At 52.9% G+C, this 23,475-nt stretch overlaps 5 protein-coding genes across 5 annotated transcripts; 1 reads left to right on the forward strand and 4 right to left on the reverse strand.

Annotated features, from left to right (window-relative positions):
* Positions 1-763: 763 nt before the first annotated feature.
* GNI_101760 (phosphatidylinositol 3- and 4-kinase) lies at positions 764-12,734 on the reverse strand (the record flags this gene model as incomplete). Its single annotated transcript, XM_011132883.1, has 4 exons — positions 764-866; positions 992-1,084; positions 1,152-9,821; positions 9,964-12,734. 4 exons carry the CDS (start codon positions 12,732-12,734, stop codon positions 764-766), a joined length of 11,637 nt encoding a protein of 3,878 aa, XP_011131185.1.
* A 17-nt stretch (positions 12,735-12,751) lies between these two features.
* On the reverse strand, positions 12,752-16,298 carry GNI_101770 (putative gamma-adaptin; the record flags this gene model as incomplete). The annotated part of the gene is made up of 5 exons (XM_011132884.1): positions 12,752-13,134; positions 13,283-15,243; positions 15,324-15,469; positions 15,557-15,781; positions 15,885-16,298. The coding sequence occupies 5 exons, from the start codon at positions 16,296-16,298 to the stop codon at positions 12,752-12,754; spliced, it is 3,129 nt and encodes a 1,042-aa protein (XP_011131186.1).
* Positions 16,299-16,322: 24 nt separating this feature from the next.
* On the forward strand, positions 16,323-16,664 carry GNI_101780 (hypothetical protein; the record flags this gene model as incomplete). Its single annotated transcript, XM_011132885.1, has 2 exons — positions 16,323-16,370; positions 16,485-16,664. The coding sequence occupies 2 exons, from the start codon at positions 16,323-16,325 to the stop codon at positions 16,662-16,664; spliced, it is 228 nt and encodes a 75-aa protein (XP_011131187.1).
* Positions 16,665-16,800: 136 nt separating this feature from the next.
* GNI_101790 (putative WD-repeat protein) lies at positions 16,801-19,230 on the reverse strand (the record flags this gene model as incomplete). Its single annotated transcript, XM_011132886.1, has 1 exon — positions 16,801-19,230. One exon carries the CDS (start codon positions 19,228-19,230, stop codon positions 16,801-16,803), a length of 2,430 nt encoding a protein of 809 aa, XP_011131188.1.
* A 340-nt stretch (positions 19,231-19,570) lies between these two features.
* Positions 19,571-22,837, reverse strand: GNI_101800 (hypothetical protein; the record flags this gene model as incomplete). The annotated part of the gene is made up of 1 exon (XM_011132887.1): positions 19,571-22,837. The coding sequence occupies one exon, from the start codon at positions 22,835-22,837 to the stop codon at positions 19,571-19,573; it is 3,267 nt and encodes a 1,088-aa protein (XP_011131189.1).
* Positions 22,838-23,475: the final 638 nt, after the last annotated feature.

The following is a 23,475-nucleotide window of genomic DNA, read 5'->3' on the forward strand; positions in this document are numbered from 1 at the left end:
GTAATAACTTCGGTATGGTAAGCTGGTAGACCTCGAAACTGGTATTTTTGGTGCAACTGATGGGGAGTGGACATCTAGTGGTAAAACTTCTTTTAGATCTGTCACGGCGAAATGTCTGTAGCCGACAACGGCCTAAGATCGTTTCTGTAACGTTTACTGGCGGGACGAGAAGAGAGCAACTGCAAGCGACCGCATTCGCGAGACGGGACCCCGCTGGGTGCTCCAACGCGAGATCGCTACTGAATTTGGTTATACTGCGTCACACTGGATGTGGCAATATTCTCAACAATTGCCTCTTCATACTCTCCGGTGAGTCGAACAGCACTGCGGAACTCAGAGGTACCGCAAAACTCGGAGGCGCCTGTTGGCTTTCATCCACACGGATGGGAGTCGGCGTTGAAGTAGACACGGACGTCATTCGAACTGCGGCGGAGGCACGCCTACCTAGCTACCGGTTCCCTGTAGGTGTTTCAAAAAACAAGAGATCGTTACAGTTCAGACAAGCCGCACCCGCGTGCCGCCAGTTGGCTCCGGAAATCATAACGTTGGTTGATCTGACGACGGGCCACAGGGTTCCCTATTGGTCTCGAACAAAAAGACAAGGCTCCTGTACTCAGGCGTCTCCCTTTCACAGGAGCCTTTCACTTCTCGTCTGTTCTCCTTCTTGCGTCTTCTCTTCTCCTGGCAGTCCTCTCTTCTCCTGGCAGTCCTCTTCGGCGTATCCAGTGTGTATCCAGCGGCCCCGTCTCAGCTTGCGCTATCCTCACCAGAAAGGGTTCCAGCCAATATACGCTCGGCATAGATTCGCAGGATCTGTTGCTTCTCCAATTAACCGCTCCACTTGCTCTTCTACAGTCTGAACACTCCTACAGAAAAAAATGAGACAGAGCGCCGCGTCAGGAGCGCAGTGGGACACTGAGGCCGGGGCCGGTCGGCGACTCTTGGGTTCAGTCGACAGAGTCTGTCCGACAGTCTCTCACGTGTGACTTACCCTCTTTCTGTTCCAGCTATTTTGGCCTTGCACCTTTCAAGGATGTAGAGGGCGCACAGTACGAGGTCAGAAGACTCTGTTTTCACTTGATCGCTGCGGACAAAGATGATAACTGGGGGGGGGGGGGTGGTAGGCCGGCATATTATCGTTGGGTGGTTACCTTTCTCTAGGTAGACGGGCTAGACACCTAATTTCATGCATTTGTCGGAGAAGTGCGTTCCAGGATGTGAGTGGGTCGAAGACGATGGTGTCAAGAATGGAATACAAGAGTTCCTGGTGCTGTCGGACTAGCTCGGTTCTGCGGACGGCGGAGGCCTGAAAGATGCCGCGATGGCCTGTGGGTCCGAGTGCCTTGAGGAGCATGCGGGTGAGTCGGAAGGGTACTCGTTCGGGGAATCGTTTTCGAAGCATGGCGCTCTCGAAGCAATCTCCGAAGTCGATGTGGACGACGAGGCCAGTGTCCCTATCGATCATGATATTGGAGCAATGACGATCACCAAGTCCGAGAATGTACCCGTAGCAGGACATAGCGGCGAGTGAGCGGCTATAATTTGCGCGGCGTTTGAGCCATCGTTCAAGCATGGATCCGATATTGGTATCGGCGTGTGTACTCTGTCCCAATAGCATCTCTCGCAAGTCTTCAGCTCCTGTCTCATCGTATACGGTTTTCAGTACATTGAGACGGGCGTTAAAGGGCAGGTTTTCGAAGTGTTTGGTAATGGAGTTGGAGAGACGCATTTCGTGTGCAGGGTCTTTGGTGCTGTCCAGGTTGCGCCGGTACTGGCAGATCAGTTCATGGATGGTATCTGTATTCTTGAGCCAGGATACGAAACCCATATGCTCTGGCAGTGGGACGACGGAGTATGTTAGAAGCTCAGGACTTGGCTCTTCGATTGTGGGAATCGTCGTGCCAGGGTCGCCTTCTCCAAAATCCTGTACCGCGGCTGCCGCCATACTGGCGAAAGGCGAGACGTAGCGCTTTACCGTCTCATCACAGTCGGTCGCAAGTTCATTGAATAACGAAAGCAGCTGCAAGGCACGTTGATCTTGACGCAGATCTTCGTGTGCCTTCAGTAGATACACGTAGAAACAACCATCGACACCAAGAATTCGTATCTTCTTTGGTCGTCGCTTAGTCTTAAATATGGTCGCTTCTGGGAGCACCCCGAACATGCGTGTATCTTTGCCGGGTACAGAGATAGTCCAGTCAACCTTCTGTACCAGTTCAGGCGCAACTTCGGTAATCTGGATCTGATCAGGACATCGATTCCGTAGTAGACGGTACAACGAGGAAATGTGCTTCTTCAGCATCAACCAATCCCGTGACTGAGGGTTCGCCGTCCATTCTTGTAGGTAATGTTTGATGTAGACGAGTTGGGCACTGTAATGTGCGATCGTCGAGGGTGTAGCGCGCTTGTCAATGTCCAACAACAATTCCTTAAGCTGCTGCACGGCTGCGTCCGGCCCGTCTTCGTTCAACGCTTTGGTCACGACTTCGATACCGTAAAGAAAAGCTTCGCAGAATAGCACGGCCACCTTTTTCGAACTGTCGATAAAGTTCCGGCAGTCCACGCTAAGCTGACGGTGACATATGGCCAGCTCCGTGAGCACGTCACGCGCTGGCTCTGCCAAGTCCGCGTTCACGTTGTTTGCTGAAACGGTCAAGGGAAATATCAACCGGTTCGGATCGTGGTGGCTGAGGATCGTGAGAAGTCGGCGCACTGTGGCAGCCATGACCGGCCGTGTTCGCGAAAAGCGGGATAACAGTTGTGGTAACAGCGTGAACCAACTTTCCGGCGAAGTAAACTGGCTTAGCTGCTGCACCAAGTCGTTGATCTGTAAATTTTCAGTTGCCGCGAACCATATGAAGATGATATAAAGGGTATTCCACATCCATTTCCCGCGACAAGATTCCGAGGTAGAAAGCTTCACGCAGTTAGTGAAGCCCTTGATGGCTTCACATGCGCAGTGCAGTAATCGCGCGTCCGTGATGGCGAAGCAGGAACTGGTCGCCGAAGAGTCGGCCGCGGTGGCGGCGACTCCTCCTCCCGACGGTGTCGCAGCAGTGCCAACTACCGGCACCGCAGCGGCAGACACTAGGAGGTGGCCGAACTTTTCTTGCTCGATGCCGACCTTCATGACTTGGCACAGCGGGCAGTCCGTGTCGGGGACGACGGGCAGTTCCAAGTCGTGGTCGACATCGTGGTCATGTTCGAGTTGCGCCAGACGGAACTTGCTTTGGCTGCGCACGATGCAGAAGTTGACGGTAGCATACAGCTGCCAGAGTTCGGCGTCATGCGCGTCAATGACTCGCAGGGCCCATGCGAGAGCGGCCAGCAAACCGTACTGGCCATGATGATTGGGTCGGATGATGAGTGAGTCGTCGGAGCGGCGTGAACTAAGCAGACTGCCGGCGGTGGTGGAGATCATGGTGAACTGTTTGAGGTGGCTCTTGACGACCTTGACTAGCGAGCTGTTGAAGTTCGCGTCGTTGATTACCAAATTCTTTTCTAGGTTCTCTTGCGTGAGCCAGCAATGTGGATTTAGAGAACGGGGTGAACGATATTCGACGCGCGGTGGGTTGAGCACACTCTCAGTTCCACGGTGTGGGTCCGCCGTGCGGTCGAGACACACGGGCAAGATAAGGTGATGGATCATGCCGAGCAGTTGTCTGTTTGTGGGCGAAACGGGGGCAGTGTGCGAATTGTATCTCAGGAACTGGTTCATAACATCGTAAATGCCCCGGACACCGAGTAGGGCGTCCGGCCCGCCGCATCCGACCATGATGTCCAGGAACTCCGTCAGAAGGTCCGCGTTGATCTCGCGTTGCTGCGTAAGCAACGAGAGCGTAGTCGTTTTTTGCGTGTTAGGCGACAATGTCGTCCGCACGTGCCGCAGCGTCTGCAACCAGTGCGCTGTGGACTGATGGCTAACGCCCACCACGTTGCGCACGGCCACGATCGCCTCAGCCACACTCGGGGCCCAGGCCGAGACCATGTCCCGCTTGCTCCAGGAACGGTAGATGAGGGACTCGTCCTCTTGATAGTCAATCATTTCCGCCAGCTCATCTAACTGCTGACATCTGATGAAAAGCAACGTCGCGTTCTCCACTGTGTTATTAAGACCATTGGCCAGTACCCCCAGTTGATGTGCCGTGCTCTGACACATCTGGCTAATTAACGAACTTGCCCGCCGGAACTCACGCTGGCGGTAGCAACTGATAATTTTAAAGAACTCGCACTCGTTCCGTAACGTCGTTTCCTCTTCTTCCGCAGCCGTACTGCAACTCCAGAGAGCGGTGCCGCGACCCAACGAGCCGCAGAGCCGCTGCGCCGCGCAGAAGCCTTCGGCAAAGTGCTGTAGACTCTCCCACTGGTGCAAATGAAGCGCCGCGAGACATCGGATACGCAAAATCGAACGTGTGTGCTCCGCAAACTGCAGCGGCTCATGCCGCCCCGGACCGCCGCAGTAGCTGTCCAGCGAGGCCTTCAGGGGCAATGTCTTCTGCACTTCAGCCGGCACGTGGGGCTCGCGCGACCGTCGCGTGTACGGAGACGCGCCAATCACCACCGGATAACCTACCCGCCGATTCCTACTCCCGCCACCACCCTGCGCAGGACTCCGCAACGCGCGTTGCAGCGAACTTTGTTTACCCGGACTCTGCCACAATGGTAGTCCACTTGCCGGCAGTCCATTTCCCTGTAACACACCTCCCTGTAAGATACCCGCACTTGGCTGCTGCAACAGACCGGGTTGCTGCAGTAGATTGGGATGGAGCAGCCCCTGGTGGGGCGCGCCGCAAGAGGAGTACATGAAGGCGCTCATGTTGCTGCCAATGGCGCGCCAGAGATCACTGTCGACGCCGTCGACGATTTGGATCCAGTTCTGCGCTTCGCATAGACAGCGCATGTAGTGGTTGAGTCGCGTTACGTTCTCGAGGTCGGCCAGACCGTCGCCGCCTCGGACGCGTTGGCTGGAGTACATTTGGGCCGCCTTCTCCCACTCTTGGCAATCCTTCATAAGTTGGCACTCCTGCTGGCCGCTGCTGCCGCCGAAATCGGCGTCTTTGCGCACACTCATCAAGTTGTTAAGGGTCAGAGTGAGTCCGCGAGTATATGACACTTGAGTGAGAGCACCACCGAGCCTTGCTAGCTTTCGAATCGCCGCTATGCGAGGCATAGCCGCATGTGCGGGCAGGTTGCTAAGTTCTACTTCCTTAAAGAACACGGCAGCATGCAAACGTCCGATATTCTCCGCCGCTTCTGCCAGATACCCGAAATTGAAGATACTCCGAGTCAAATCGAAGTGCACAACCAGCTCTATAGATGACATAACTACACTCTTAATCTCGGGCGGTGCACAAGAACATAACGTCTCCAATAAACGAGCAAATCTACGTCGAGCCAAATGACCATCGATCGACTGCCATAATGTCAATATCAAAATCGGTGCTAACGCGTGCACCACGTGATTTAGATTCAGTCGTGATAAATATGGGGGTAAATCACTATTCTCGATCGGTACCATATCTGAAACTAAAATCAATTGTCGAGCACTACTACTTTTCGTGCTCCGACAAATCGATATCAGCCAGTCATGGAACCATTGCAACCAATCGGCCAATGTCTGCTGCTGTCTACCTTCTAAGTTTAACTCCAAATAATCCACCTCGGCCGCCGCTTTCCTTTCCGACCACACACGTGTTTGCGCTGCCGCGCGCGCACTCTCTTTCTCCTGGAACTCTAGTTTCAATTCTTCGAACAATAAGGACACCAAATACCTAAACGCTGATGATTGAACTAACTCGTCCAATTCCTCCGTCAACTTCGCACCGTAGCGGTATACACTAAACTTATTTTTTCGTCTCGCAAACGCATCTCGAACATCCAAAAAAATTGTCAGGCACGCCACCGCCTGCAAGTCATTCTCCTCAATTTCCAACTGTTCCGAAACACTGCCTTCCCCATCAGATCGATGGGGGTCAGACCGACAGGGGTCAGACCGAGCCGGGTCGGATCGAGTTGGATCCCACCGGGTTGGGTCCGATCGAGTCGACAAGTTACTCAGGCCGCTTTCGCAGTGGGTCTTGATGAGTCCTTCTAATCTCTTTTCCACCGCTAGACACTCACGTAAGTATGGCTCAAGTTGGTTCTGAAGGAGAACGAACCCGCTAGGACTTAGGACGGAGCAGAAAACGAGGTGGCGCACACGTCTGCAAATACCTAGAAAGAGTCCCTGGTCAGCAATGCTCAGGATGCTGGACAGCGGGTAAACGAACTGATCGTCTTGCACCCTGAAGACGGCGAGTGCTTCGAAAATCGTGGCCATAAGCTGGACGATCTGGTAATGGATCTCGTGACATTCCACCTGGCCAGGGATGTAGCGACCGTCCACAGCCTTCTCCTTCATCATGCGATACAGGATTATTAACAGACGTGTGACGAGAGTAGACATCGGGTTATTTCCTACTTGATAGTCCCGTCCACGAACAACCGGTTGGGCACAGGTCAAGTACTGCACGTCCACGTTGATTTCTTTCAAAATCAACGCCATGTCGCTTGACCACAATGTAGCTGCTGCCTCCCCTAGCTCTTCGCCGCTTGACTCATTCACCGTCAGTACCCCGCAATCCGGTTCTGTGAATCGACGCCCAAGGCGACGACCGACTTCTGAACGGACTCCATCCGAGCGTGTACCCACATCAGTAGGTCGTAGTTCATCGTCGTGAGTATACGGCTTCTCCGCTGCTGCCGGTCCGTTCTCTTGCGCGCCATCCGAGTATCGATGTTCGCACGCGTGTGTGCAGCCACGTGCGCAGGTCGAAATATCACAACCAATCTCCCCCGCGCGGTCCTCAAGGGCGGAGACTACCTCCTCGAGACCGGCCGTGCAGGCGGTAATGTTTTCTCGCCCGAACCAGCAGAGGCCGAGGGGCAGACAACCGACGGGCTCCTTTGTGTCGTGCGTAATAATCAACTTGTCACATAAAGAAACGTCTTGGTATAGCGACGGCTCCCAGAAGGCATTGAGTTGACGCGTGTACCGGATCGCCCGGATCTTCATGTCCGTGCGGCTCAGCCACAATCGTTCTAACATGAATAGCGCACCCCAAAACGTCACAGTCGCTGCCGGCTTAAGGATCGCCAGCTCGTCCCAGTTGTCACAGCTCTGGATCTCAATCGAGATATCGTCCACAATGATGTTGAAAGCCTTGAGCAACTGCTTGTGCAGCACCGTAGAGTCCGTAGACACATGCTTGGTCACGAACAAACAGTAGGCAAGTGTGTGTAAAGTGCGATACACAAACTTGTCACCACGTAGTCCGTCACGGAAAGGCTGTGTCGTCACATTCGCTTGGCGCTCTGCGTCCAGCAGGAACTCTGCACGGTTGTCGAAACAGTCGGGGGTTGCCGCGTCCATGGACTCGGCCTTCATCCGCACACCCAAGTGGCCGATGAGTCGACACACAATCACGTTCAATGTCTCAATCGAAGTCCGCAAAGTCTCCCCCAAAGTGGCATTCAAATCGCGGTATCGCGACTTTATCACTGGGAGCACCAACAAATCTTCACCGAAGCACCCCGAAGCGGTTCCTTCTCCGTGCTGGTACCCATTGAAGGGCGGGGCGACGAACTTCGCTGCAGACGGAAACACCGTGCCGACGCCGTCAACCCAGTGCCCACTGAGAGATCGACCACTATGGGATTGACCGTTACCATATAAACCGTTGCCACTGTCACCGTACACGTTGTGTTTGCCGGAGTCTGCGTCGCTTGGGCTGTCAAAGGTGGGTTTGGAGTAGCCAGTTTTTAGTCGCTCGACTACACACAGCGCGGTCATGAGCAGCTGCACAAGTCCCTTTTGTAGAATGTCGAAAGAGTCTAGGAGGAAGAGGTCAGACCAGTCGTCGAGATGGTCCAGGATGGCGATGAGGAGCTTGCATGCCTTGGTCATGATGCTGAGTTCCCCGACTGCACGACTGCTTGCTGTTGCTGTATGTCGAAGTGCAGCTACCGAGCTAAGTCGGTGGTGACTTTGAGCCAGGTGGGAGATACCGAGGGTCACGGTTTCGGACAGCAGCCGGTCCCAGATCCAGCCGGTGAAGTCATCACCATTGCAATGTTGGTCATGACTCCGGACTCCTTTCGGTTCACCGCTGGTCAGGCTACGTTGGAGTGGATTGGTGCTGTAGCTGGCTTCGCGGATCAGTCCAGCAGTATCATCTGCTGCGCCGTAGCCGCTGGTGCCATAGCCACTCGTGGTGAGTCGGAGCAGAGAACATCGTCGGCCAAACAACATGCGGTTCTGACGTAATCGGGCGTAACAGTCACCAAAGGTGGGGCAGCACGGCTTGGTCATGAATCGGCGATCCGTCACGTTGAGCATGGCACGCGCCGCTCGTAATAACCAGTACAGGAAGTCTAACTCGGCTGAATGATAGTCGGTCGTTGACGGCTTAATGTTACATCCTCCGACGATAGAGCAAGTCGCCGGCTGCCCGCAGATGCCCTCACATGGCACTGGCGACAACTCTGTCAACAAGATACCCAGCTCTGGACAAGTACGTTGCATCCTCAACGTAAAAGCGTCCAACTCGCGATTTTCGTCCGCGTAGGCATATCGGTGTGCATCAGCTAACAGGATACCGAACGATGTCAGATCCGACTCCTGCCGATCTACTCGTAACAACAACCGCATCACGTGATTTATCATGGCCAATAGCAATGTCATTACCGTCCGACTTATCTGCTTACTGTTCGTCACTAATAAGCAAATAAAGATCTGAATCAACTTGCAGTGGTGCTGATGAATCTGCTTCCGGTGATCCGATGGCAACGATCGAGCCAACTGTAAGCCACGGATTATCTCCACCAGAATCGTCACAATCCGTCGCGAAGGTGCCTGTACCTGCGTTATGATCGGAATCTCGAACTGATGCCAACCTGACATGTCGATGTCGATCACCTTCTTCCCACCCATAATGCCGCCACCCATAATGCCGCCACCCATAATGCCGCCACCCATAATGCCGCCACTAGCGCCCAAAACACCGCCGCTAACTGTGCCTCCAGTAATAGCACCGATTGCAATGGTGCCCGGGTGAGCCATAGCCGAACCTGTGGTGTTGCCCGGAAGCGCCTGGATGCCGCCCACCTGGTCGTCGATTGGGTTCCCGAACTGCTTGCCCATTGAATGGTTTCCTATTGAATGGTTTCCCATTGAGTGTTTGCCAAACCGGTTGTTGCCTCCCACTGGTGGATCAAATCCTAGAAAGTTGCCTCCAATTAGCTCCTTTTCGTTGTGGAAGATGACCTTGAACATCTCATAGGTGGGCATCAAGCCGGAGTTCATGGCGAAACTTGACCTCCGAAAGAGTGTGGTGAAGCCTTGTCGAACAAATTCGGATCGGTCATTGAGAGCGGTGTCGATCATATGTTCGACGATTGCGCAATAGCGCACCAATGACTGACGATCCGTGCTTAATCGCAAGTGCTTTTGTAACGCCAAAAAGGTCAATAAACCCTGGCATCTTGTGACGGGATTTTTGTGGCTACTGCCGATCTGGAAACACGTCGAAATGGTCACGTTATCCCACTCATCTGGAATGGCGATAGCAACGATCGCCAAGCCAGCGAGAGATTGTAACAACAGACTCTCCTCACCTTCCAAACTGAAGACAAAACGGTCCTCCCGTAACTGCGGCATTGACGCTGATAACCACTCGTTACGACGCAAACTGTTATCCGGTACGGAATTACCATGCATACGAATACAGGACAATGCGGTCGCGTACTGGCCACAGTGGAACGTGGACACGGTTTTTACGTGACTAAGAGAATAGCACGTGGTGGGTGCCACCAGCACGTGGTGGGTGCCACCAGCACGTGGTGGGTGCCACCAGCACGTGGTGGGTGCCACCAGCACGTGGTGGGTGCCACCAGGACGTGGGAGGGTCAGGGTGTTGGTCGTACTGTCTGTAGAGTCGTATTGCGTTGGTGAGTTGAATAACGCTGCGTTCATAGATGAGTCTAGATATGGATTTATTTTTGAAGTGAGCAGCAAGATGCACGACAGATTGGTAGGTGAGGGCGTCAATGTTAAGTGCGGTACCGATGGTCATTTGTACGACGTTGCGGACGAGGTCTGCGACTTCGGGGTCTCTCGCATTAAGTTGTTCGTGTTGTCGTGCGACGTTTAGCACATTAAGTGCAGCTCGGCGAAGGCGATGTAGCCAGAGTCCGCAGTCACAGATGAGGTCGTTGTGGTGGTGTGTATTGCGAATTTCGATTTGCCGCACGGAGAGTATGTTCCTTTCTTTATTGCTGCAGTTGACACACACAGCTTGGTGACGGGCCCAGTTGGACAGGTTACATTTGCCACTGTGTAGTTCGAACGTGTCCGAATCACCATAGGCTAAGGCACCCTTCAACGTAGACAGCAAGTTCTTTACGTCCAGCGGGCTTAGATAATGAGCCTCAAACACTACTGGTAATAACAGAGAAACCTCGTCAAATAATTGCGGAACCAACCGGAAGTACAGAGACTTGTTCGGTGCAAACAACATCTCCCGAATCAGACCCACCTGCACCGAGTACAAGTAAGTTAACCATGACACCACCGTACCACCCGGGCCGCTAACCTTTTTGTCGGGACTGTAACCACCGCCGGGACTGTAACCACTTCCGCCGCCGTAGCTGCCACACCTGTAGCCGCTCGGTGCAGTCCAGTTAGGCGAGCAGCAGGTGCTCGGCGTATGTGCGAGTTGAGAAGTTGCTCTTTGAGAAGTTGATCCTGCAGGGGTTGCTCCTCCAGGGGCTGCTCCTGGAGGGGCTGCCCCTTGAGGCGCGTTTCCGTAGGGGGTGTCGTGGTCCGAGCGTGTGACGGAGAGAGTGGGCGTGCGTGTATATGGTCGAAGTTTGGAGTATTTGGTCATGAGGAGAGTGGAGAGGAGACGCGAGGCCTCGTAGAGGCAGGACATTTGGCGGAAGGGGTAGAACGCGCTGGGTTTTATGACCGCGAAGGCTCGTGCGATACCGGCACAAATCAATGCGTCGGAGAAGGGCTGTGTGCCTTCGCCGGCGCTGCACTCGGGGTCGTTCGGGACGGTATCGTTGACGATGGCGAACGGTTGGAGAGCCGTGTCTGAATCGCAGGGTGTGACAGTGAAGGTGAGGAGGAAGTTGAGGACTCGAGCGGCGCCGGAATATGCGACGACTCCTCGACAAAGCATGAAGTCATGGACCGTACCTGAGGGGATGCGATGCGGTTCCAGGGCCACTAAACGGGGGTATAACAGGCCCCAGAGGATGGCTCCCCACTTGCGAAACAACAACGCGCAACGGTGCAATGGCAACTGACTCCCTAAAGCCGTAAACACGACTTCCAAACACCCAATTGATTGCATTAAGACGCGCGGAGTACCTTGTTCTCGAATTAATACCGGCACGACGTGCACAAAGGCGTCCGCCACCTCCACCGCCCACGCCGTCGCCTCGGCCTGCAACGCACGAGCCGGCGCACTAGTAGTATTCCGGACCCCGTGTCCCGCCAGCATCCGACACCCCGCGGCCAGCAACGACAGGTGCTGTACTGTGTTGAGATTTCGCAACGTCTGCGCCATACTCAGGTCATCCGGAGCCACCGCCAGCCCTTCCGCCGCCGAAGCCGCCTTCAGTAATAGGGACTCCACGTGTGCAACGATCTGCAGACACGTGCGATACACACTACGATGCACTTCACGCACTAGCACAGAGGGCGCCTCAATACCACCAGGGCCCGCCACAGGCTCCAACTTGCGGCAGTACCTCTGGAATACAACCAACCAGTTTATCCAAATCAAGTCGTTCCAACTAGGGTCCGGTATCACATAGGTGCCCGCAATCGCTGGCACTAAACCAGTCACCACCACATCAGGCACCAATGACGCCGCACGGAACGCGTAGTACGTATGCAAGGCCTGGATGTGAGCCAACTGATCGGAACATTGGTCCTCTTCCTCGGTCACCGAAGCCTCTTCACGTCTTTCCGAACCGCGCCATAGACGCCAACCACCTCCCACCCCGGGTGGCGAGAATTCGTTGAGTACCTCCATAATGACCGACGCCTGTAACAGCGAGAAGACGTGCAGCACGTGGTTCGTTAGCGCAATCAGACTCTGGCTCTGTAGCGCGCAGTTCTTCAAAACCGTTTTGTCGCCACCCAGTTCTTCCGGTGGCCGCCCGCGTAGGCCCGGTCCCGGTGTCTGCGGTCGGCTTTGGGTCCTGGGTCCCCGATACAAGTCGAGTTCGGGCTTGGAAGCGGACGCCTCCCGCTCCGACCCGGGAATTGAACCAGCGGTCTGCAGGTACCAAAGGAGCGTGGCGAAGACACAGTGCAAAAAGACCTGCGTCGCCGTCTGCGGGACAGCGTCCATTTGCAACCGGAGAACCTGCTCCAATGGGGGGTGCTCCACAAGCGCGTCGAACCAGCTACCCGCTGGCCGACCCCCGCAACATACAGAAGACTGGTCCAGGCTTGGCCGCCGCGGCGTCTCCGAAAGGAGAGCCGGACGACCTACCGAACGTCGACGTTTAAAGACCTTCGAAATATAGTGCAGCGCATTTGTCGTCGAACTTAACCGCGGACTAGACTGCTCGCTTTCCTCCTTCGCCACATCCGCCAATAATATCAACACACATTTGGCAAACTTGTCCACCCGACCCCCGCCAATCCAGGCCAGCGAGATCCGCAATCCCCCTTTCATCCCCGGATCCCCCTTTTTCAAAAATCCAACAAGTCCACACCACCTGAACCGACGGCTGCACTTGAACCCACGGCCGCGTTTGGACCAACACCCACACTACCAGCAACGCCTAGCGTCGCATTCGGGACACTCTCCCCCAATGAAACGGCGGCCATCGCCTCCTCCAAGCTCGCCACAGGACCCACACTCTTAGGTGAGTCACTGTCCAACAAATCCAAGTTCCGACGCACCGAGTACCGGCTTGGCCGTTCCCACGTCGCCGCCGGCAATGTGGACTCCGTCCCGAGCGGCTTGTCCGTGCTTACACCCTCGCGCAGTGGCGCTGCCCGCAAAACCTCCGCGTTGCCCTTCAACGCCACCAAACTCTCCTCAACCATGTCGTTCAAAAACGAGTCCGTGTCTGCACACACATTGTCTCACTCAATACATGGTCTGGTCTCGTCTTCCGCACATGTGTGTCTGTGCACACGCGTGTGTGTCTGTGCACACGTGTGTGTGTCTGTGCACACGCGTGTGTGTCTGTGCACACGTGTGTGTGTGTGACTTACTGCGCGTCATGAGTCCCTGGAGAAGGCGGATTGCTCGGTCTCTGTGGCCGGCGGCACCGATTTTGGCGATGCCTGCGACGACGGCGGCTCGGAGTTGGGCGGAATCTTCTGCTGCCTGGAGGCTTTCCTTGGGCAGGACGACGCGGGGGAAAGCGCAGCTAACGTCGTCTGCGAAGATGTGGTCTTTGGTGGAGGGTGGGTCCAGGACGGTTCGCATGGAGACGGGGCCGAAGACACCAGGGACTCGGTGGCCTGCATCGGCGATGACTAGAGCGTTGGCTCTGCGATCGGCGTGGTTGTCGGTCGTTCCTAGGCCGTAGGTGGAGATGACGGTTTCAGTGAGGTTAAGAACGACGTCACCGAGCGCGTGTTCGCCATATTCGGCTGCGACGGTGGAGGCGACGGAGATAGTGAGAGAGGCGAGGGGTGCGTTGTAGATGTTGTCTTTCAGTGCGTTCACGAGCTGTGTACAAATGGAGGCGTGCATTTCCGGGGGACAGGAAAGGAGCGTGTGGTGCATGGCAAGTCGGGTCTGGCGGGTGAGATTGTTGCCGACAAGTTTGCACAGCACAATCGAGGACTGTACTTCCCAGGCTTTTGTGGGCGCAAAGGCCGAGACCAAATCTTCGATACTGTCGATTACAGTACTCACCAGCTTGCTGTGTACCGAGTAAATCACCTCGCGACTCCGCGCTGTCGTGTGCACATCGTTCACCACCACTGCAGTGCGGCCGGAGACCTGGACGTCCTTGCCAGCCGGCGCGATTTCTTCGCGCAACTTCGCCACCGGCACCGGGTCCGAAACGACCATCAAAAAGTCCAAAAGCTTCTCCGTGATCTCCACCGCACTCGCCGGCGTAGCTATGTGTCTCAGGCACTCCACCGCACGTGTTTGCACACTTTTGTCACACTCCTGTAGCAATCGAAACAAGGTCGGTTTCAGACTTGGTCGGAAGAAGGCTGGTGGTACCCCCTGCATGACTGACATCAACGCCACCTTCACCGTCGGGTCCTTACTGCCTAAGATTACATCCACCCATTGCAGTAAGGAAGCCTTCAAACTCCCGTACCAACTCGGTTCCCCTTCCGCCGCAGTCAACTCTGGCGACCCCATCAAACAGGAGCCCAAAGGTTGCGCCGCAGACGGGTCGGTTTGAGCAGACGTCTCCACAGGTGTAGGAGAATCCGCTTCGGAAGAGGAACTCATGTCCAGAGGGTTAACGACAGGACGTCTGGCCCCACTCGGTCGACTGACCCCCGTCGGGTGAGTCATACCAGCTGGGTGACTAACCCCAGTGGGGAGGAGGTAACCAGCCGGCGTGGGGTATTTGAGCAAAGCAGTAGCCAACTTAAGCGCCTCCAAAACAATGGCCGTGGCGGAACTTTTGTACGTTTCGCTGGGCTCTAGGAGGATCGAGAGCAACTCTGCCAGAGAGCCACAAATCGCCGATACGTCCACCGGTTCCGTGGGTGCCGCTGCTGCCTTGGTGGACGCCGGGAAATGGTCAAAAGGCGAAGAGGCGCGGGGTACTAACGGATCGATGTCAGACTGCCCAGGACTGGCCTGACCGGTACCGAGCAAAGACGGCTCATTCAACGCCTTGAGGATCAAAGTCAGTACCTTGAGGAGCTTCACTTGCAGGAACGGATCACATAGACCCTGATAGTCAAACTCGGCCAAGGTAATTGCGCCATGCCGAATACCATATTGGTTGTGGCCACCACCGCTACTACTGCCGGCAAGAGCGGGACTCGCCAGAATCAATTCCTTCTCAATCTTTATCAACGTGTCCACCGTCTTCAACACGTTATGGAGCACCGTCTTGTCCTGTCCTGCCATCTTAATAATCGTCTCCTCCAAGGCGAGACAACTAATGATGCTCCCGTGATTCCGCTCCGACAAATATGTGGATAATGACTTGGAATACTTCAAAGCCCGAGAAGGGTCATTTCGAACAAACCTGAAATATACGTGTGCGCGTGTTTCGCACACGTGTGTGCTGGGCATCCTGAGAATATGGGAGTGGTCTGGAAGTCTAACTTGGCACATAAAATAAGAGCCTTTTTCCGTAATGTAGGGTTCGTAGACACTACCACCGAGTCAATCTCACCCGAAAGGGTCTCAATCATGTCTGGGGTGCCCACGTTCGCCAAACAAGTCAACGCGGAGCCACTAACGTACTGATTCTAAAAGAAAGTCAAATCACACTCGGGGTTTACCCAGCTGGAAGTGTTTAAGTAGTAAGATTGTTCATTAGGGTTAGGAGATCTCACGCCATTGGTAATGTCATTTTTGATACTGTTAGTAGCAAGCATCAAAATATCTACATACTGATCCATAAGTACAGGGATGGCAAGATATCCAATCCTCTTTTCAAAGAAATAATTGGACGCAAGTAGTTTCAAACAATCCATTTGTCCAAATGTTACAGAATAACCCATGAGGTCTATGAACATCAATTTGGCAACATTCCGATGTCTATATGAATGATTCTCTTCCTACAACAGAGATCACTTGTCCGGGAGGCGACCCACCCACCAGGCAGGTAGATGACCCACCCACTAGACAAGTGACCGACCCACTAGACAAGTCATTCATTACCTTGAGCGCTGATCGAATCGCGGCACATTCTTTTGCGATTACCGCTGCCTCTTCCGCTTGTGATTTACATGCTCTAACCTTGCTAATGAAAGGTTGCAATTTTGTTGACATACCCCCACAGTTACGGTGCCAAAAAAGAATTTCATTTATTGCCCCAAATGATCCACGCAGCAAATAGGATGCCTGCAAAAGGTAACATTTAGGGAGGGTGAACACAATGAGGTTGATATTAACACAACTCAGAAGATTGGAACTCAGAAGAGAAATATTCTTACCCGGGAGCCAGAAGAATAGACAGCACACTAAATCAAGCCAGAAATTATTGGTTAGTTTGTCTTCGTGCAGGAAGACGGCTGCTGGAGGAAGTAGGATGGTCAAGATGACCAACAAGATGGTATTAGTATCGGCGCTCATTTCTGGTGCAGGTACAAATTTTTAATGGTGAAGGTGCTGACGTCTCCGAAAAATAATGGCACTGATCTAGACGTAAGCCCTTCATTGCAGCACTTTATTACCCCCCCTTCATTACCCCCCTTCCACTGAGTAAAGAGTCGGGCATTATTGGTCTGGTGGTGTTGGTCTAATACTGATATGCCACAGGATTTTGCTAAAGATATAATGGATTCAATGCCGGGAGTATTTAGTGTCTCCAGCATTTTGCGTGCGGTCAAGATTGTGATATTATGTAGCAAAGAGAAAGATCCTTCTATACTGGAAAGACTTAGCGCGTTACCCAACGTCAAATATGCGGAGTGGGACGCCGAGGTTCATATGTGTTAAGAATCATATTCTATTTCATGAATTTTAAGTAAACCTTCAGAACCAGCAGTGATAACTACATTTTCGAACAAAAATCTGAAAGGGATAATATTATTGCCAAAGTGTGTGCACACGTGTTTGTGACGGTCTGACAGTCTTACCGGGCAAATAGATTGTAGCCGGAATGGTTATCCTTGAGCTTGATGTTGGTGTGTAGAGAGTGAATATTCCAAACAAATAATTCGTGAGTTGATGTTGAGATTAGACGGTTACCATTAGGACTCCAGGCAAGATCGCAAACACGGGTGCGATGTTCACCCCATTGATTATCAACAACCATTTTGTTTGGATCGGTCGGATCTGTTTCACGAACACGAATATAAGTCCCACTTGAATAGGCCACGAGTGTACCGTCTCTATTAATACTAATAGCGGTCACCTTTTTTTCTTTCGTCGGTATCATCTTGATGAATTTAAAACCTTGAATAGAAGCAGCATTAACCACCTCATAAATCTCAATAACCACTTGGTCGTCACTTAATTCCTGATCCCCCTTCATAGCATCTGGGTAGTCTGCAGCCGTTGCCATAACGGCAACACATATGAGACTTCCATCCTGAGTTGCGCTAACGCAAAGTGGCTTAATTCGCATTTTGACGTTCCAGATCTCGCTCACATCATTGTTCTGTATCCTGTAAACATTCAACGTTCCCGCCTCCGTAAATAGCCCGATATAGTTAGTGCGATCTCCTCCTCCAGTAACTCCTCCTCCAGTAACTCCTCCTCCAGTATCCCCTCCCCCAGTAACTCCTCCCCCAGTAACTCCTCCCCCAGTAACTCCTCCCCCAGTAACTCCTCCTCCAGTGGTACCTTTAAGAAACATAAGAGCCAGGGGGGTAAGTCCCGAGAGGCGGAATTCCCCTATTTCTTTGACTTCTGTTCTTGTTTTTGGTTTGTAAGTCGTGGTGGTTGCTTCAGCGTTGGTGCCTCGTAGGATTTCGTAGCATTGTTGCACACCGAATTGGTCTTCATTGGACTTGATGTTTACGTGGGAGTACTTGTAGACCTTGACACAGCCATCGGCGGCGGCAGCAGCTCCGACGAGTCCGTTTGTGATGCAGCTCCGTATTTGGCGGTCGCTCTCCATCCGGGCAACATCGAACGTGTGTGGTATGACCATACCGGTGTCGAGGAACATGAGGTAACCCATATTTGTGCCAATGAGTAGCTGAGAAGATTTCATGTCGAAGTGTACCACACTAGGCCCACCTTTCGGTCCGTATAGCCTCAGGTGCGGTTGGGCAGTCTGCAGCTTGGCCCAGTCGTACTGCCACTGTGGCGAAGACGACACGTGCGGCGGGGTCAAAGGCAGCGCTCCATCCACGCCCATATTGCAGACCGACAGCCGTCGCCTCCGGCCACCCAAGGCCGCGGCCGGCGGCGACGAAGGAGTTGGGGTTGCGGCTTCAGTTGCGATAGCGCTCGGTGTTGCAGAGGACGACTTGGTGGGCGTGTCGGACACAGACCCGCGAGCGGGGGGGATGCTCAGAGAGGCCCGACGGTGCGCTTCTTCCTTAAGTTCTTCCTTCAGGCTTTGTTCCAAAAGCGCGGTCTTGCAACTCCGGTCGGCTCCGTCGAGCAGCTTCCAGGCCAGGATGGCGCCAGAGTCGGTTAAGGCGAGTACCCAGTGGTTTTCACTCCAGAGAATACCTCGCGGGATATGTTCGTGAGTCGGAATGTTATGAGCGACGGTCACTGACTCCAGTTTGAAGTCGATTTGCAGGACGTGGATTGAGTTGTCGTTGCAAGCCACGGCGAAAGTGTCATCGCGATTTCGACTCCAGGCAAGAGAGATGGGCGAGATCATGCCCAGGTCGGCGTCGGTAATGAGCTTCAATTGCCGGTCGAACACCGCCAGGTATCCCTGGGCCCCGGACACGACGAGGTAATTGCCGCTGGGACTGTATCGAACACATGTTAGAATGGGCGAGGCCTCCACAGTCTGAGTGCATTTGTAAGGAGGACCAGTGTGTACACACACCTTCCCGTCAACACCAGCGGTCGTGATCTGATACGGCTTGTTCGGACTAAAACAGACAGAAGAAATACCGCCTACGTGTCCCTTGATGGCGCCGATTTTGGCACCCGTGTCGACTAATAACACGGCGCCATGAACCTGAGAATGTTGATCCAACCCCACCACCGCCAGACGCTGCCCGTCTGCAGTCAAACAAATATCCGTCAAGTGCACATACCGCATGTGGTCTTGCTTGTAACAACTGTAATTCACCTTACCACCTTCATTCAACCAAATGTGACAGTACCCATCATTGTCACCACCCGCCACCACACGTCCATCCAGAGACGCCGTCGCACACGTTATCGGCCGCTTAGACCCCCCGTACACCTCCACAGGTGACTTGCCCAACAACACTTGATCCGGCAAACTTCGCACCACCACACCTGCGTTCGTACCATAAACTAAACGACGCCAGGCACTCATATGCAAAGGCGTCACCGCCTTCTTCGATTGCTGCACCCACGAAGGCTGCGGCGGGATCGCGGCAGCCACTCTTGATGCTACCATTTTTTTCCGATCAGTTTTAACCAACCACGCTACCCGGAATGCCCTACCCTGCTCTACCCGGATGTGGTGTCTGACGACCATCCACAAAGGTACCAAAGAATTGAAGGAGAATTACCGGCCAAGTCTATCCGAAACGGCAACCAAGGGGAACTGCACCCACCATTCAAAGAGCCAGCCGTTGTTCGAACCTCAAGGTCCCAGCCATTGCTTATACTTGTCACTCGAGATGTGCGATGGATGTGGCGGGCGACTTGGATGCGATAAAGCTGGATCTACCTAAAGACGTGTTCCAAATCGTTCAAGACTCCTCAGGTTACTCCATGCATGCACGCATGCATGATCAAGCGCTAAAATTCCATGTGGTAAAAACCCGGGCAAAAATTTCGTCAACACTCTGGTCCATACCGTCAATAACCTCCATAACAAACCGCAACCGGTTGGCAAGAACTTCTCGGTATCGGGGTTCTTCCTTTTCTGTTGGAAAATCGAACCCGATCCCGTCAATAATCATACTCCATCGATCTTGATCTACTCTATCCCAGTTCACACGTCGACTCGAGTCTCCTGGTTTCTGGGAATCTGTCGGCCCGCCGAAATCTTCTGGTCCAGCGTAATCGGACTTCTTCAGTTGATCGCAGATATTTTCGAAGTGCCTCGACCGGAGCCATTCCCAAAACTTTGCGGGGCTCCACGGCTTTTCGCACCTCTCACAAGTTTTCGTTGAAGCATGGAATTTACTACCTTCCCCGCAGTTGTAACAGCTCGCCGACAAAGTATGAATCAGTTGGCCCCCGGCTTCCCACTCACTAGCCTTCCGAGCCAATTCGAAAACTGACAGTCCCGGTGACAAGATGTGATGGGGTACCATTTCGCGCCAGCCGTGTCTCAGCGAGTCGTACGCCCAAACCAGGTAGCGTGGCTGAATTCGCAGATTGGTTTCTGTCTCCTTAATCATTCGAAACTTGTTTCCTGAAATATCCATCAGATACGGTGGAGGTGAATCGCTCATGATGGCCTGGATGAACTTGTGGTGTCCAGAGCCATTAGTGAGTGCCAATTTTGTTACTCTCTCACGTATTCGCTGTCTTCGCTTTGTGCTACGGACTTCAGAAGAGACCTCGGTAAGGGGCACTCGTAAATCTCCCATCATTCTCACTACAAGTCCGTCAAACTCTGCCGCTGAGAGGCAGTCAGTAGGGCGATTATTTGTTTCGTTTGGGGGGATATTGCCCTTGTAGCGACGCCGCCAACGGGTCATGTTTAAAGCGAATTGGTTGCCGCCCACCTCATCAACAGGCCACTGGTCCAGCAGGTCATGCAGTGCATCATCCACATTGGCTAACCGAATGAACCAAGCACCTTTCTTGTCATCCTTCTGTAATGCGCCTCTGAATCCAACATCACTTGCAGATCGCCTCTTCAACCACTCGATAAGTGCCCGCGCATCCCACACAAGCTCGTCGGTGATACAATAGGAGGCTTTGTAACACCGTGCTGCCAATGTGGACGTGCCTCTTAAACCCGGATCCCGTTTCCTCGATGTGTCCCAAGTGACAGCCATTTGGGCAAGACCAAACACTGAAACTGGTTTTTTCGCCACTTCAAAAGGAACCAAATGCCACCAGCCCCAATACAATATGTCGTATGCCCATACTAAGTATCTGGCTGGGACTCGCCATTCCTCTTCTTGTGGGAATATGATTTGAAAGGAAGGAATGGACTTACTCACGCCACCACAAATTATGCTGATCATAGCTGGACAATCGACGGGAGTATCCGGACGGGGCTTTTCACATAATCCGTACCTAGGAACGGGATCCACTAGGTTAGTACAATAGGAGCTGATTCTGTAAACAATCAAACGTTCATGTTCCCATCGACAAAATCCGTTTGGGGATTTCTTGACCATTTGACGCCCAGGAATCCAAAAGGCCATGAACCTTCCTGACAACGACTGATAGCCAGTTGACGGTAAGTACTTCTCGATTGCTGAATCGCAAATCTCGAATGTGGCTTCCTTCTTTCCTGTGGGAATATCAAAACCGATTTCGTCGATCAACCTTATCAACCAATTTCTATCTACTCTAATAGATCGATTTGAATCTTTATGATTTGAATCTTTATGACTTGAATCTCCTATGTCTTCTTCTACAGGGTGGTTGGTATGTCTCTTAAGCTGATCGTAAATATTTTCGAAATGTCTCGATCGAAGCCATTCCCAAAACTCTTCCGGGTTCCACGATTTTTCACATCTCTCACAAGTTGTCCCTGGATAGTGCACTCTGCCAACACTTTCTCTGCACATATAACAGCTGGATAATAAACTGTACATACGTCCACCACCTGCTTCCCATTCCTGAGCCTTCTGAGCCAATCCGAAAAGGGACAGTCCCTGTGAGGAGATGGGTATCATACCCCACCAGCCATGATTTAGAATGTCGTAGGCCCAGACCAGATAACGCGGTGGAATCCGCAAATCATCCTCTCCCTCTTTAACTACCTGAAATTTGTTTCCCCCAACACCGACGAGATGTGATGGAAGTAAGTCGCCCATGATGGTTTTCACCAACGACGCTTCCCTGGGATCTCTCATCACTACTTCGGCCACTCTCTCACGTATTCGCTGCCTTCGCTGAGCCCTCCGGAACGCCTTCGAAACCTCAGTAAGGGGAACGCGTAAACGTCCCAATGTCCTTACCACTAATTCATCGAACTGCCGCCCCGACATGCATGGGCCACCGGATGACCCCGAGTAATGCTTCTGGTAACGCAATCGCCAACGACGCATGTTCTGCTTCAACTGACAGCTACCAATCTCATCAACCGGCCAATTGCAAAATAAATCCTGCAGTGAAGCATTAACGTCACTTAACGGTATTAATTGACATGTACAACGAGCTTGACATTTACATCGAACTCTACCCCGACTACTATCTTCTTTAGCGTCCCAATTATTATTAGCGTCCCGATTATTATTAGCGTCAATATAATTTCCGAATCCTAGATCGTCTATAGATCTCTCCATTTTTAGCTTGAAAGAAAACATCGGTACATCCCAGAGGACACGGCTATTTCGATTGCCTCTGTAACAGCGTGCTTCCAATAGGACATTGACTTTTAGACCTGGGTTAGCCTTCCTCGCTTCCTCCCACTCAACAGCCTTTCGAGCTAGTCCAAAAACCGACACGGGCTTCTTCACTTGGAAAGGAACCAAGTGCCACCAACCATGACTTAGTATGTCATACGCCCATACCAGATACTTTGCTTCAACCGATGATGCGTCCTCATGTGGGAAGGTAATTTGAAATGCAGGAATACACTCATTAACGAGATCATACGTCCTGTCAAGTTCTAGACCCACAGAATAACGCTCTAGAGCCGTAGAATTCCCCACCGTCCTACTCTCAAATCGGGCACCTGGATAATCTGCCAGCATGTCCTCTACAATCCTGTCTATTTCTGCAATAACGTCCATTTCTGAAATTATGTCATCACCGTCGTCCCAGTCTCCCAATGTTTCGACCACCATACTATCGATTTTTGCAACGGCCTGGTCACTCATTATCGAGGCTTGATCCAAGAACTTAAGCGCTGACTCTAAACACATTCTCTTTCGTGGTAAAACATCCTCTGCCCCATCATCGGTCTGTCCTGGGTAGCCAGTGATCGTAGACGAGACAGCAGTACGAGGCTTGACCACCCTGCGGCGAGCGGATCCCAAATCCACTTCAGGGCTCCTAACAGGCGGAAGCCCGGTAGTCCTGTTGCTAGCCGACGGTAGCGGTAGCCTGGTAGTTCCCGCGGGAACGGCTGATAACGAGCCGTCTTCTTGCGGGTTCGATGTGTGCACTATCGACGGTGACGATGAAGCAGTGACCTGCGCATCGAAGCTTCTCATACTCAGCAAAATAGTGACCAACCCGAACGGACTGGCGGACCTCCTGCAGAGCAATCGATGCTGCATTTTGATGTGAGAGACAGCAGCCCTTTGCCGGCCCGACACCCCTCTTTTTTTTGGCCCAACGAAGGCCACAACACTTCATGACTGTTCAGTACTCGAAACCCACAACGAAACAAAGACGAGTTGGCAACAGGTAAAAACTTTCTGATCAGGCTTGGTTGGCAGCAATGCTTTTAGTTGCCTGGGCTCACGTTTAACGAATGGTGTTGATCAAAAGCAGATGCAGCGATCAGCAGACATAGCGATCAGCAGACATAGCGATCAGCAGACGTAGCGATTTGGCC

The sequence above is a fragment of the Gregarina niphandrodes genome, assembly GCF_000223845.1.
Source record: "Gregarina niphandrodes unplaced genomic scaffold scaffold00021, whole genome shotgun sequence".
Classification (NCBI taxonomy): domain Eukaryota; phylum Apicomplexa; class Conoidasida; order Eugregarinorida; family Gregarinidae; genus Gregarina; species Gregarina niphandrodes.